The following is a 13,668-nucleotide window of genomic DNA, read 5'->3' as shown; positions in this document are numbered from 1 at the left end:
CAAATTAGAGAAATTCACATTTAGTCTTCAAATTCTATACCCCATCAATTCACATTAATCTCCAAAAATATTCTAGTTATTTAGTAATACATCAAAGTGCTAGGTTTTTTTTTCTGTTCATCCTATAAAATCTTTTTAGATCAAAAGTCTCTGAAGCGTTGCCATTATTCATCTTTGATTGTTTTGAAGGAAAATAAATTTTTCTAACATCCTGTTTTTCTTCTAACTTTAGAAAGCATATGCATATGCAGATGAAGACGAAGGCCGGCCAGCCAATGACTGCCTGCTCATTTACGACCATGAAGGAGTGGGGTCTCCCGTGGGCTCCATCGGGTGCTGCAGTTGGATTGTGGACGACTTAGATGAAGGCTACATGGAAACCTTAGATCCAAAATTTCGAACTCTTGCTGAAATCTGCTTAGACACAGAAATTGAGCCATTCCCTTCACACCAGGCCTGTATACCCATCAGTACTGACCTCCCTCTGCTCGGCCCTAACTACTTTGTGAACGAATCTTCAGGAATGACTCTCTCAGAGGCTGAATTCCAAGCAGAAATGGCAACAGCTGAACCAGTCATTCATGGGGACATCATAGTGACCGAGACCTACACTACTGCTGAGCCATGTGTCCAACCCACTACCATTGTCTTTGACCCGCAGCTCCCACCCTCTGTTGTAGTAACTGAGACAGTAATGGCACCTGTCTATGATGTTCAAGGGAATATTTGTGTACCTGCTGAGTTAGCCAACACACACGATGTATACCATGCTGAGAGAGTATTGGCTAGCCCTGGGATGCCTGACATGAACAGTGCTGGCATGGCTGATGCTTGTGTGGGACCTGTGATGAGTGGTGGTATCTTGGTAGGTCCAGAAATTCAAGTGACACAAATGGTGAGTCCAGACATTCACATAAGCCAAACCATCGGCTGTACATCTCCGATGACACCTCGACATAGAGTAACACGATATAGTAATATACGTTACTCCCCGCAGTAAATGCTTTATGGCCAATATTCTAGAGACCTTACACCCTGATAATGACCACCAATGTATCCATCAGAGACATATGATGTTCTGTATTGACATTTTAACAGCTAGCAAACATTCAAATATTTTAAGTTTAATGTGGTTCTAAGTTTAATGTGGGGGTAAAGAGGGCTAAGCACTTTAGAAACATTCTTAGTTTTTCTGATTTTAAATAATGTGCAAAAAAATTGAATAAAATTTTTTCTGTCCTTTGACACTGTCAAATAAATAGCACATGGTTCATTTCACAAGTCCTCCAGGCCTTGAACCCTGTAGAAACAGTTATGTAAATTAATATGCCCTCATTCTTGAGAGTTGCAAGAGAAGCCTTGTCAGCATCCACTGGCCACATTTTTCTTTAAAGAAATGTTTCTACTAAAATTTCTTGATTGAAAAGGTGAATGCAATGTACATTTCAGAGAGGAAATTTGAAGGAATATGAAGCATATATCTAAAATCATTTGTTTCACCACATGATTTCTCAAAATAAGCAATATTAAGCAATAGAGCATGCTTAGTATAAAAAAGGGTTTGCCAAGCGATATTGGCTCGTGAAAAGGAAACATATATGAATTTGTATTGTACTTTATTGATTAATATAATTAGCTGTAAATTAATTTAGAATTGCAAAAAATTATGACAACTCCACAATAAAAACAGATCTGAGAGAATGAATTAGCATTTTCCCTACATTTACTAATTATATCAAAAAAAAAAAAAAGAGAAAGAAACAGGATTAATCAGCTGTATTGACCTGCATCATAGAGCTTTCATTTGGCAACCAGATGGTTTCTAAAAGCACATCTGTAATTATTTATGTATTGAACAATATTTACTTAGAATGCTACTGAATGTTGGTCTTGGCTTTGTGAACAGGTAAAGAAGAGAGACATGATTTGTGCCTTCATAGAGCTTTTAATTCATTTCTAGACTTAAAACTTTGAGATGTAGCCTTGAAATTCCTACCAAATGATGTAAGTTCATCACCAAGTTGTTTCTCTTTCTAATAAAACTACTTTTATGTTGAATGGATGAAATGGGAACACACAGACAGATTGCTTATTTTAGTAGGCACGCAGCTGGTTTAAGAAAAGGAAACTCTGGCAACTACTTTTACTGAATTCTGTAAAATATGTAAACTATATAGTAGTAACTGTAATGTGACCAGAAAGACAATGTAAATGAAATAAACTTATTTTGAGGGCTCATTCCTTTTGGAAAGAAATAACTATCATACTTCTTGCTTTTTTTGTTCCTTTATAAATAAAACCATGATGGAATTTGAGGCATCTCACATAATGTCTTGCTCAAGTCTCTCATTTTACAAAGAATCTAGAAATAAAGAGGTTAAATGACCACAACCAATTAGCTATAGTACAAAACTTTGGACCTTTTGCTCAGATACCCTGGCCAGTGTTTTAAACCTAGAACTTCATCAGAATGGAGAGAATTTAACTTTGTCTACTGCATTGTCTTTGCTATTCCTAATTGGAACAAAAATCATCTCTCAAAAAAAAGTTTTACAAAGTTTAAATGCAGAATGACTAAAACATTGTAGTCCTAGAATTATTTACATATTTTGTAATACTTTCCAAAGTACACGCTACACACCCTGTCAACTGTTATAATTATTCCTCATTTGTTTCGCTACATACCCTGCCAACTGTTATAATTATTCCTCACTTGTTTCATCAAAGATTCTGCTACATTTCATTCATTTATGGTTTGACTAAATTCATGAAGTAGCCAAGCTCCTTCCACAATCATTTTAACCATCAATCAACAACCGGCCACATAGCAACTTGTATGCACCCAGTTCTGTAGCATACTCTGACATTGACATTTATTGCTTGAAATATGCATTCTATTAGACCAATAATTCTAGAACTTATTAAATAATTAGTGAATAATTAATTGTAAAGTTCAAGTGAGGTTAAAACTGAAAGCACCACCAGACTTGAGAAGTAAAGGATAAAAGAGAACTAAGCATTTAACTAATAGAGCAAAAAAGTTTAAAGAAACAAGATTACTTGCAAGAAGGATTTAAAAAATGGTTTTTTGAACTTTTTCTTCTATCTCCTTATCAATACACAAAAGAGGACACCCACCTCTGGTGGATCCCTCCCTCCACACCGTGGAATAAGATCAGGTCCATTTCATTTTCTCAGCATTACCAGTGAGGAGGAGCTCTCCCCTCAGGCCAGGATGGTCAGGATCGTTCACATGCAACTCAAGCTTCTCAAATTGGTTTATCTGTAAATATCATCTCAGGCACAATAAGCACAAACCAAGTTCCTCACTCACTGTATACGATGTAGGGTATTGATTTGTCCAGGAAGTAAAGGTGATATTGCACTTTTGTTCAAGTTTGAAAATGGCCTTATACATCCAAGAAATGAGATGCAATAAATAAATATAACAATATATAGTTTGAGTTATGTTTCCTGACCTTGGAATTATTTGAAGAAATAGAAACATTAAATGGATAAATGGATCTTTTTGGAAAAGTCCTAGGTGAAAGGAAAAGAAAACATTTATAAAATAAGAGTATGAACTTGTTCAAAAAAAGTTGTGGTTTTTTTTTTTTTTTTGGTCCCAGGGATCGAACTTGGGACCTTGCGCTTGCAAGGCAGGCACTGGAACCACTAAGCTAAATCCCCAGCCCCTAAAAAAGTTATTTAAAAAACACTTTCTCAAAAAAAAATAAATAAAACTTTCTCTTTTGGACTAGATATTTCTGATTGAAATATATTACAAAATGTGATCATGTTTTATATATTTTTTCAATTAAAAGTATGTGATAAGAGAGAAAAATGTTTCATTTTATCATTGGTGCAAGTACTACTCCATACATAAACCCATACACATTCAGAAAATTATTCCCATTGTTGCTAGTTGATTACTATCTTTATCACTATGAACACCATACAGTGACACAGATTCATTTGTAAATTGAAATTCAGAATAGTTTAGTAATGATAAATTGTCTCCATAACATCATTGCTTTACTTGCTTACTCATTATAAAATAAAAAACATCAGAAATTGTCCTAGACATTGCAATTATGGAGCTAAATTTAAATTCAATAAAATTTACTATAATGTCTGTACCAGCCAAACCAATTTCTGTGGAAATAACAAAAGAATAATTAATTTCAATTGAGAACTGAGGAAGCTCTATGAAGATGGTGAAATCTGGGTTAGGCAAGTAGAGTTTTGTCTGACAAAGAATACAAAATTATAAAAGCCATAACACAGGCTCTATCCAAACACTATTATGTAGTCAAATTAATTTTAGAAATAATAAAATTATCATATGGTTAGTCATTTTAAAATTATTGTTACTGCACTAATTACTAAAAATACATTACCCTACTCAATTCTCAAAGCAACAGTAAGGTATGATTTATACTCATGTCATAAATAAAGACTCCAAAGCTAAGAGAAATTGTTATTCTTGCATTAGAGCACTAGCAAGCAGCAGAGTTAACATCAAACCCAGGACTTCCCAACTTCAAAGACTTGATTCACACCAAATTCTACTGATTCCATTCCAGAAGGACACATGCAAGGCAGATGATAAAAGATCTTGGATCTCATTAGGAGGTGGGATTTAATTTGGTTGGAAAATGGGAAACAAGTGAAATTTTTGTGCCATTAATGGCCAGGCCCTATTTTTTGAGATGGTCTTCTAGAATTCTCCCTACGGTTGATGCTGTGGACCACCAAAATACAGACACCCTCGTCACCAGACCACAAAGGTGGAGAGCCCTGTATTTGTTTCTGTGGTGGCCAGGATCTGGTAAACCAACATTCTAAGCCTAGAAGATCCTTTAGATCACTGTTAAGCTGAATAGGTTAGTGCTGGGTTCTCTAAAACAACGCCAATTACGCATTGTATCTATTAGCCAGACTACTTGTTCACTGAATGCCCTTGACCTCCCCTATTACTTCCAGTGAGGTACGTATTATGAATTACCTGTAGTTTGTACAACAAAGCATGGTCTCTTATACTTCTGTCTCTCTGCACCACCCTCATTCTTTCATCTGGAAACTACTCCCTTTATCTGTTTAGCTTTCTCTTACTCACCTCTCAGCACTCACCTCAAGTCTTGCCCTTTCTCAGGAGTGGTGTCTGACATTTCTTCCACTGCCCCAACCTGCTTGCTTGGTTAACTCTCCTTCCTTGCTCCCTTCAGTAACAGACATACTACTTTTCCTCTGTCTGCCAGCCTGTGAGCCACCTGAGAACAAGGACAATCCTTTTCTCCTTTCTGTATCTTCAGTGTTAGGAGAACATCTAGTGTATAGCTGTGCTTGTTAATCTTAGAACAATACAGTCCAATTCTCTCAAGCACCCAAAAGCAAGAGTCTGCAGTGCTGCAGGATTGCCTCTAGATAGCACCCTTCAGGATCATCTTCCAAAAGCTTGTGTAAATGCCACCCTTAGGGAAATGATGCCTGTACCTGTATAATTCGCAGTGACAACTACTTTTCAGGAGAAATGAAAAAGTACTTCTAAAAGGTTATGTAAAGCAACTTCTCATGCTTCTTGAAAAAAATGATGGTATAGATGAATAAAAGAAATTCTACAAAGTTATAAAGTAAAACTAGGAAGTGTAGCTCCTCAAAAATGGTAAAAGTACATGAAAAGGAGGCAAAATTGACAATTACAATCCAGCACAAACAGATACCCCAAATAGCCAGTTTTTAGAGAAACAATAGCAGATTTTCTTTTCCTAGAGCTGGCTAAAAAAATGATATGTCAATTTGACACCAATTTGATTATTGAATTTTTTCTATCATACTCTTCTCTAAGTTGATTTTTTCATATTATCATGAACATCATTCTATGCCAGGTCATATATATATATATACTTCATTCTTTCAAAACTTTACATAATATTTATAAATTTGTACCGTACATTTTATCATTGCTTTATTACAAAGAAGGTTGATTCCAGCTTTTGGAATTATAAACAGTGTTCTGTAAACATTAACATATATATTTCAAAAGAGATTGAAGATGATATCAGAAAATGGAAAAACATCCCTTGCTCCTGGGTAGGAAGAACCAACATAGTGAAAATGGCCATACTTCAAAAGCTGCTATAAAGATTCAATGCAATCCCAATTGAAATTCCAGCAGCATAATTCATGGACCTTGAGAAAACAATCCAAAAATTCATTTGGAACCACAAGAGACCTAGAATAGCAAAAGCAATTCTAGGTAACAAAGACAAGGTACAGAGTAACACAATCCCCAACTTGAAACTATACTAGAAAGCTACTGTGATAAAAACAACATGGTACTGGCAAAGAAACAGACATGAGGACCAGTGGAACAGATTAGAAGATGTAGAAACAACTCCAGACACACTCAGCCACCTCATCTTTGACAAAGGAGCCAAACACCCTCACTGGAGGAAAGATAGCCTCTTTAATAAATGGTGCTGAAAAAACTGGGTTTCAATTTACCAAAGATTAAAACTAGAACTATATCTCTCACCACGCACTAAACTAAAACCAAAATGAATTAAAGATATAAATATTAAACAGAAACACTAAACTGGCTGGAACAGAGGTTAGGTAGAACTCTTGAAGACATTGGGGTAGGAAAAGATTTTATGAACAAAACCTAAGTTGCATGTGAACTAGTACAAACAATCAACAAGTGGGATCTCTCCTTACTAAAAAGCTTCTGCACAGCAAGAGAAACCACCAACAGTGTAAAGAGACAACCCACAATGTAGGAAAACATTTTCATCACCAGTTCCTCAAACAAACGTCTACTATCTAGAATCTGGAACTAAAAAAAAAAAAATCAGACCTCCCAAATTTAAAGACCCAATCCAAAAATGAGCATCTGAAATGAACAGACATTTCTCAGACAAAGAAGTAGAAATAGCAAATAAATATATGAAAAAATGTTCAACATTACTGGTCATTTGAGAGATGCAAATGAGGACAACGCTGAGATTCCACCTTACTCCAGAAAGAATGGCTGCTATCATGAAATCAACCAATAACAAATGCTGGCGGGGCTGTGGGGAAACAGGAACCCTGCTCCACTCCTGGCGGGAGTACAGACTGGTGCAACCATTGTTGAAATCAGTATGGAGATACCTCAAAGAACTAGGATTAGAAGTCCTATTAGCTATTCCCCTGCTGGGTATCTTCCCAAAAGAATTAAAAGAATCATACCACAGTGATATATGTGCATCCACGTTCATAGCAGCACAATTTGTAATAGCTAAAACTTGGAAACAGCCCAAATGCCCATCAACTGGAGACTGGATAAAGAAAATGTAGTTTTTCTATAAAATGGAGTACTACTCAGCCATCAAAAATGAGAAATTAGAGACATTTATAGCTAAATGGATGCACATTGACGTGATACTCTTAAGTGAAATAAATAGGACACACATGTGTAAATACTGAACAGTTTCTCTAGTGTGAGAAACTGAAAGTGTAAATAAGGATTAAAAGGTATAATAGGTAATGTGAAATGGAAAGAAAAGGGGCAAAGGGGAAGGGGAAGTGGGAGGGGTAGGGGAAAGGAAAGAAGGGAATGGAATTAATATGAGAAAATGAAAAAATGGACGTAAGGTCTTTGTAAAGAGGGAAGGATGGAGGAGTTGAAGAGAGGGCAGAGGAAGGGGGAAAAAAATAAGAACCAATACAGAACATATAGAGGTCAAATTCCCAATGATGAATGTCATTATATTGAATACCTAAAATGTACCAATAAAAGTAATAATGTAATTAAAAATAATACATATATATTTCATACACACAGAGAAGTTAAAACATTTCAACAAACTAGGCTCTTCAGAGCAGGGGCCATAGCAAAGGATACATGAAAATAACTTTTATAAAGTGTTCCCAAATTTCCCTCCCAATAAGAATATCAATTTAATTTCCACTCGCTGTTCTTGAGAAGACTTGCTTAACCATAAACTTAATAATTGATATTACCAATTTGGTTTTTTTGTTTTTTGTTTTTTGGTTTCTTGGAGTTTTTTGGGGGACAGGGATTGAGCTCGGGACCTTGCGCTTGCAAGGCAAGCAGTGGAACCACTGAGCTAAATCCCCCGGCCCTTATGTTACCAATTTGTAATGGTTAATACTCTAGTAGGAATTATGATTACTTCATACTACATGCCCATTGTACAGAATCTGACACCTGGTAAATATAAGCTGACTAAATCAAAGAAAGAATTATTACATAATACTTAAATATTACTTGGTCTCTCTTCTCTTACACTGATCTATTGTCATAGATGCTGATACTTCTCTTATTGAAGCCATACTACATTGTTTTTCAGTTTGTTTTGATAACTGCTGGGGGCAGTCTCCACTCATTACTTTTTTAAAAATTATATTGGCACTTTTATTAGACTCAAGTTTTTTAGGGAGGGTTTTTATTAGAATTAAAGTTAAACTGAATGTATAGATTAATAAGTTTGAGACCTTCAAAACGCCAGCATTAATCTATGTCTTTAGCTTTTATATTATGATGTTTTACACAGGATACTTTAGAAGAATGTTAACATTTCTAAAGTTATCAGATCAATAACAGAGCCTGTTCATATCAAGATTGCCTTTTGTGGGCTGGGTGTGGTAGCGCACAACTATAACTCCAGCACTCAGGAGGCTGAAGTAAGAGGATTGCCATGAATTCGAAGCCAGCCTGCGCTACATAGTGAGTTCAAGTCCAGACTGAACTACAAAGTGACACTCTGTCTCAAAAAAATTTTTTTTTTAATTACCTTTCACTATAGCACTGTTTTGCTATTTTTTTTAAGTATTGTACAGTATTTTATTTTTTTGAGACAGGGTCTCACTTTGTAGTTCAGGCTGGTCCTAAACTCACTATGTAGCCCAAGCTGGCCTCAAACTCACAGCAAGCCTCCTACCTCAGCCTCCCAAGTGCTGAGATTACAGGTGTGTGCCACCATGCCCAGCTGTATTGTGTTTTTTAACATACAACTTACATTTGACTTCTATTGTTTGTATTTTTAGAAGTATTTCTTACATATAAATTCTATATCAATAACAAAAATGTCACACTGCAGGGAGCAAAATAGAGTTGCCAATATTAAGACCAGGGTAAACATTTGCTTTTAATCATAAATATTTCTCAGTTGTGAAAGCCAAATAAATGAATCTTCAACATCAGACTTATATGTCACCTGGAAAACTCCATTCTTAGAAATCCAACTTACTGTTGAACAAAAGCAAACAAATGAAAGATTCTGAAATGTCTCACCATTCTTAAAAACAATAAGGTAAAAATGAAACCATCTAATTTGTTTGACAAATAAAGTCTGTTTTTACAACAGCGCTGGCCACCGGGTGGTTCCGGAAGTGCTGACGGCAGACAGCTGTGCCAGCTGGTGTTTGTTCTCTGGCTCACACAGGCTGAATCACACCCAAGAGGGGCAGCGCATAGAAGCCAATCCACGATGTGGATAAAACGAGTCAAAGGAAAGTGAAGCACGTGGAAATGGAAGACTACCTATGTTTACTGCTGTAGACACTGAAGATCGACCCTAAGCACTAAAGAAGTTTTCCTTAAAAAGAGGTTCCCACTTTGGTTAGAAAACCATACAGCTAAACTTCTCTGTGACTAACAGATGAGTAAGTAAGTCAAAGGTGAGAGATGCTGAGTGTGGCGAGTGATGGTGAGATGTGAGCACGCAAGTCACAGTGCATTCCATGTGATCGCCACGAACACTGACTAGGACAGCTTCATCATGTGTTTCACAGGGAGTCTTGGACGGGGTGGGGACATTGGTATCAGTGAGACATGAGCCACCAGGTGTGCGGAACATGAAACTAGACAGGAGCTACACAAAGGGAGAAAAGGGAAAAACTGATAGGTCTTCCACTACCTCAGCAGCTATTATGTATAGTAGCTGCCCTCTTCCTATGGTGCCTTGCCCCCTCCCCTGTGTGATGTCACGCCAAGATGGTTGCTCCCACCAAAGAATAACCCCTTCTTCCCAGCATGCCCCTGGTCCCACCTAGAGAGTAACCTAATACTCGCTCACCTCCTACCACCTAGCATCGTCACCGGCTCCTCCACTCCCTGATCACTACCTCACTCAACCCCGCCTCAGCCCCTATGAACCCCATCCCTGTCTCTATAAAAGACTCTCCCTGCCCCGGCCATGTTGCTTTGTCTCTCCTTTGTTCAGAGACAGCCCGGCAGATCTATTCCCCTAATAAAGGCTTGTTGTGGCCTGGTCTGGTCTTGGTCTTCGGCACTTTTACCTGACAAAAACCAATATTTGTCACGTGCCTAGCATTATGTTAATCACCCATTAAATTTTTTTCTCATTTAATCCACCTTATGATCTTAATTTCCTATAAATGAAGGAAATTAAGAAAAAGAAAACTTATATGGGAACCACTGTGACCCACAAGCACTTCCAATTCCCATTCATTCATTCAATGTTTTTCTGAGTGTTTTCACTATTTGCGAGCTAAGTGCTAAGGGTAGAAATATAAAGTAGTTTTTCAATCAAGATCCTCACAATCAGACACAGGAAGAGGCAAAGAGTTAAAGATACAGCTTGGCGAGTGTTCTGAAAGTGGTACTAATGAGAGATCCAGTGACAGAAAGAAGGGAGCCACCCTAGTGAGCTTGGGAAAGACTTTTCCTAAGAGATGACCTTTGAGCCTGGAAAGAACTACAGGAAAGGGCCCAGGAAGAAGTGAGAAGGGCTTTCTGAGCCAGAAAAACAGAATGGGAGAGAGGAAAGGGAGGAGAGAAACAGGGAAGTAGAGAAAGACATGGGCTCCTGTGGACCCCGGAAGTAACTGTAAGACCGGAGAATGAAGGAAGATGATTATACAGACAGAAAGGAGTCAGGAGTCTGGACATGGGTGATATGCCAGGGAATGTCTACTTTAGTCTGAAATGTAAAGAAAATTATTGAAATATTTAAAGGAGAACAGTAAATTTGAAATCATTTGTGAGGTTTGCTCTGGCATGACTCGGGGGGAGATGAAGCCATTAGAAAGAAGACCAGGAAAGGAGTTGTTTTAATTAACCAAAGCACTGAGTGATTTGAGTTTCATCTACATCTTAATCCTTGGGATAACCGATTAATTAACAGCCTGCATCACCAAAGCACATTACAATTGAGCATTTGACATCATCGGTAATGGTGATAGCCAGCTAGGCCAGCTGTGTCCCAAAGATGGCACTGTAACCTAAAAGGACCAAGCCCAGCAAATGCCTTCCACACTGTAGGGTGCTCTGAGTCAGACTGTGTGCTCAAAGAGCAGGCCAAGGAAACCACGAACCGGGGACACCAAGAGACCTCAAGAACATACTGCTTTCTGCATTTAGAAGGAACAGAAATGAAATCAAACAAAAGCTCAATGCTGAAATATCAAGCCATTTTTGTATTACTTTCCTAGTATAAAATTAATGTGGGCATATTGTAGAAATTTTGGAAAGTATAAAGAGAAAATGAAAATCATGTCCCATTACCTACAGACAAGTACTTCTAAAACTAAGACAGTTTTCCTCAGTTATGCTAACATAGCTCTACCCTTCAGCTGATGGGTAATACCTATGAAACTCACATTTGTGACTGGTAAGGTCTTTCTACCACATATATTTTTTAAAGTTGAAATTACTCTATATATAAATTTGTACCTACTTTACCTTTAGCTCTCTTTGTAAAAGCATTTTAAAGAGATTTTTCATCTCATGAATGGACAATGATGTTTTCCTCTACTTTTTTATGTTGTAGTTAATGATGCAATTAATATCTTTGTGCATAGAGCTTTATGTGCACTGTATATTATTTCCATTGGAATTGAAAGGTCAGAAGCTATGTATATATTTAAGAATCTGTATGTTATAACACATTAACAAATTAGCTATAAATTTTTTTCATCTCTGGTGTTCTAATTTCCCTTTCAGTTCTGAGACTGTCTGTGAATTCAGTATAAATATCACATCATTATAAAGCTTATTGTTATTTGTAAAAATGGCAGCATTATAGAGGAATATTTAAATAAATAACCTCTGCTATTAAGGCTGAGGTTGTCCCAGAGTGTTTTCTGGTGGCTGTAAATCTCAGATTTTTGACTGAAATTAATACAAACTTGTGTCTATAGATGTGTCTAGCCTTATCTTTTTGTAGCATGTCCTAGAGCCAGTTATAGGATAGGATTTTTCCAAGAAAGTACTAAATAACATCCAACAACTCAAATCCTAAAAAGAAAAATCTCTCACCCCAAAAAAGGCATGAGAAAATCTGAACCATGATACACAGGCATCTCTCATGTAGCACCTATGGGCTGACTGATATAACTAGGTTAGATACCAAGAAAGATCCTTAGATACAAACACGTGCTTCCCAGGACATCTGATATCACTGTGGTAGATCTCATCCTGAGAGGCTCTTAAGAGTCCTTTGTTCATCTCAAAAAATTGGAGATTTCTACACTGTCTGAAATACAGGACATTGTAACATTTCACAGTGTGTGGATTGCATGGGATAGCTTCTTCCCTGCTGTTTCCCATTTCCAGAATCCCCTTTCCACCCTTTCTCCTGCCTTCCTGAGCTTAGGGAATTTACCCTCTCTGTCTCCCCTGCAAGAGAGAAGTTACTGTGACAAGTGTCAGGAAAACTAGGGATTTATTCTAGATGGAAGGCCTGAACATGTGAGGGAACAATCAGCTCATACTGTCATCACCTTCATAACAATTGTAAGTTGGGGGCCAATTCTCCTGAACAAATATCTCAAGCTAATAAGGTTCATTAACTATTTATGATGCGTATTAGCTATTCGTACAGCAGAATAATCTCCTCAGCATGGTTAGAATCCTTCTTAACAATGTTCAGGGTGCCTCTGCAGACTACTAGACTCTTACTACTTAAGGGCCAAGGCAAGCTCTAGAAAGAGTTAACTGGAAATCCTAATACTTTTTCACCCATCCCACATTTGGACAATATACCATTTAAAAAATTATCAACAGAAATGAAGATTGAAAGACAATCATTGATTTTTTTTTCTGATAACCTGACCTAGTCTTTGTTTAAAAGTTAGGGCCTAACCCCATCAATCTTCAGAATTTTGATGGGAGGGATCAGGGAACCTGTTTTCTGCTAGGACGAAGCAGACTGAGAATCTGGAAAAAGAAGCAACTTCTCTGGAGGAACAAGAGGGAACTGGACAGCGCTCTCCACTGACTCTCCCAGTCTCTCCAGGGCTACAGTTCCTTGATGGCCCAACTGCAGGCTGCACCAAAAACAGTCTTGTAAGTCAAGAGCAACCGGACTCCCCAGATTCCTTCCTCTTCCAGAGGGCAGAGGGGAAAGGGAGAAGAAGACTTGAAAATTCCACTGGCTTTGAGATTGTGGTTTCTGTGGAATAAAAAGAGATGCCCTTTCTCTAAAGATAAGGGTGTGCTCAGTTCACGGCTTGTTTTTGCAAAATATTTGTCAAGCACTCTCAGCTGAGACAAAAAAGCATGTAGCTTAACAGGAAAAAGCCTGAGAAATGAAATCTGAAGTTAAAACCACTAAGCTCCGTGACAGGCGGAGTGATTCACGGTGAAAAGTTAAAAGAGAAAACATCCTTCACTTTGTCAGCTAAAGAACAGGATCA

At 37.5% G+C, this 13,668-nt stretch overlaps 1 protein-coding gene across 1 annotated transcript in view; it reads left to right on the top strand.

Annotated features, from left to right (window-relative positions):
• Nucleotides 1-2,267, top strand: part of Dsg4 (desmoglein 4) — a 28,635-nt gene extending 26,368 nt beyond the window's left edge. Inside the window, exon 14 of the mRNA XM_004853296.3 lies at nucleotides 233-2,267. Within this exon, the coding sequence (XP_004853353.2) occupies nucleotides 233-1,000 (768 nt within the window). The 3' untranslated portion in view covers nucleotides 1,001-2,267. The remainder of the gene's footprint in view (nucleotides 1-232) is intronic.
• The last annotated feature ends 11,401 nt before the right edge of the window (nucleotides 2,268-13,668 follow it).

Source organism: Heterocephalus glaber, unplaced genomic scaffold (genome assembly GCF_053883595.1).
Source record: "Heterocephalus glaber isolate CG9 unplaced genomic scaffold, H.glaber_assembly_v1.0 deba00000331, whole genome shotgun sequence".
Taxonomy (NCBI): domain Eukaryota; kingdom Metazoa; phylum Chordata; class Mammalia; order Rodentia; family Bathyergidae; genus Heterocephalus; species Heterocephalus glaber.
Note: the sequence above shows the minus strand (reverse complement) of the source record. Positions and strands in the feature narration are given on the sequence as shown.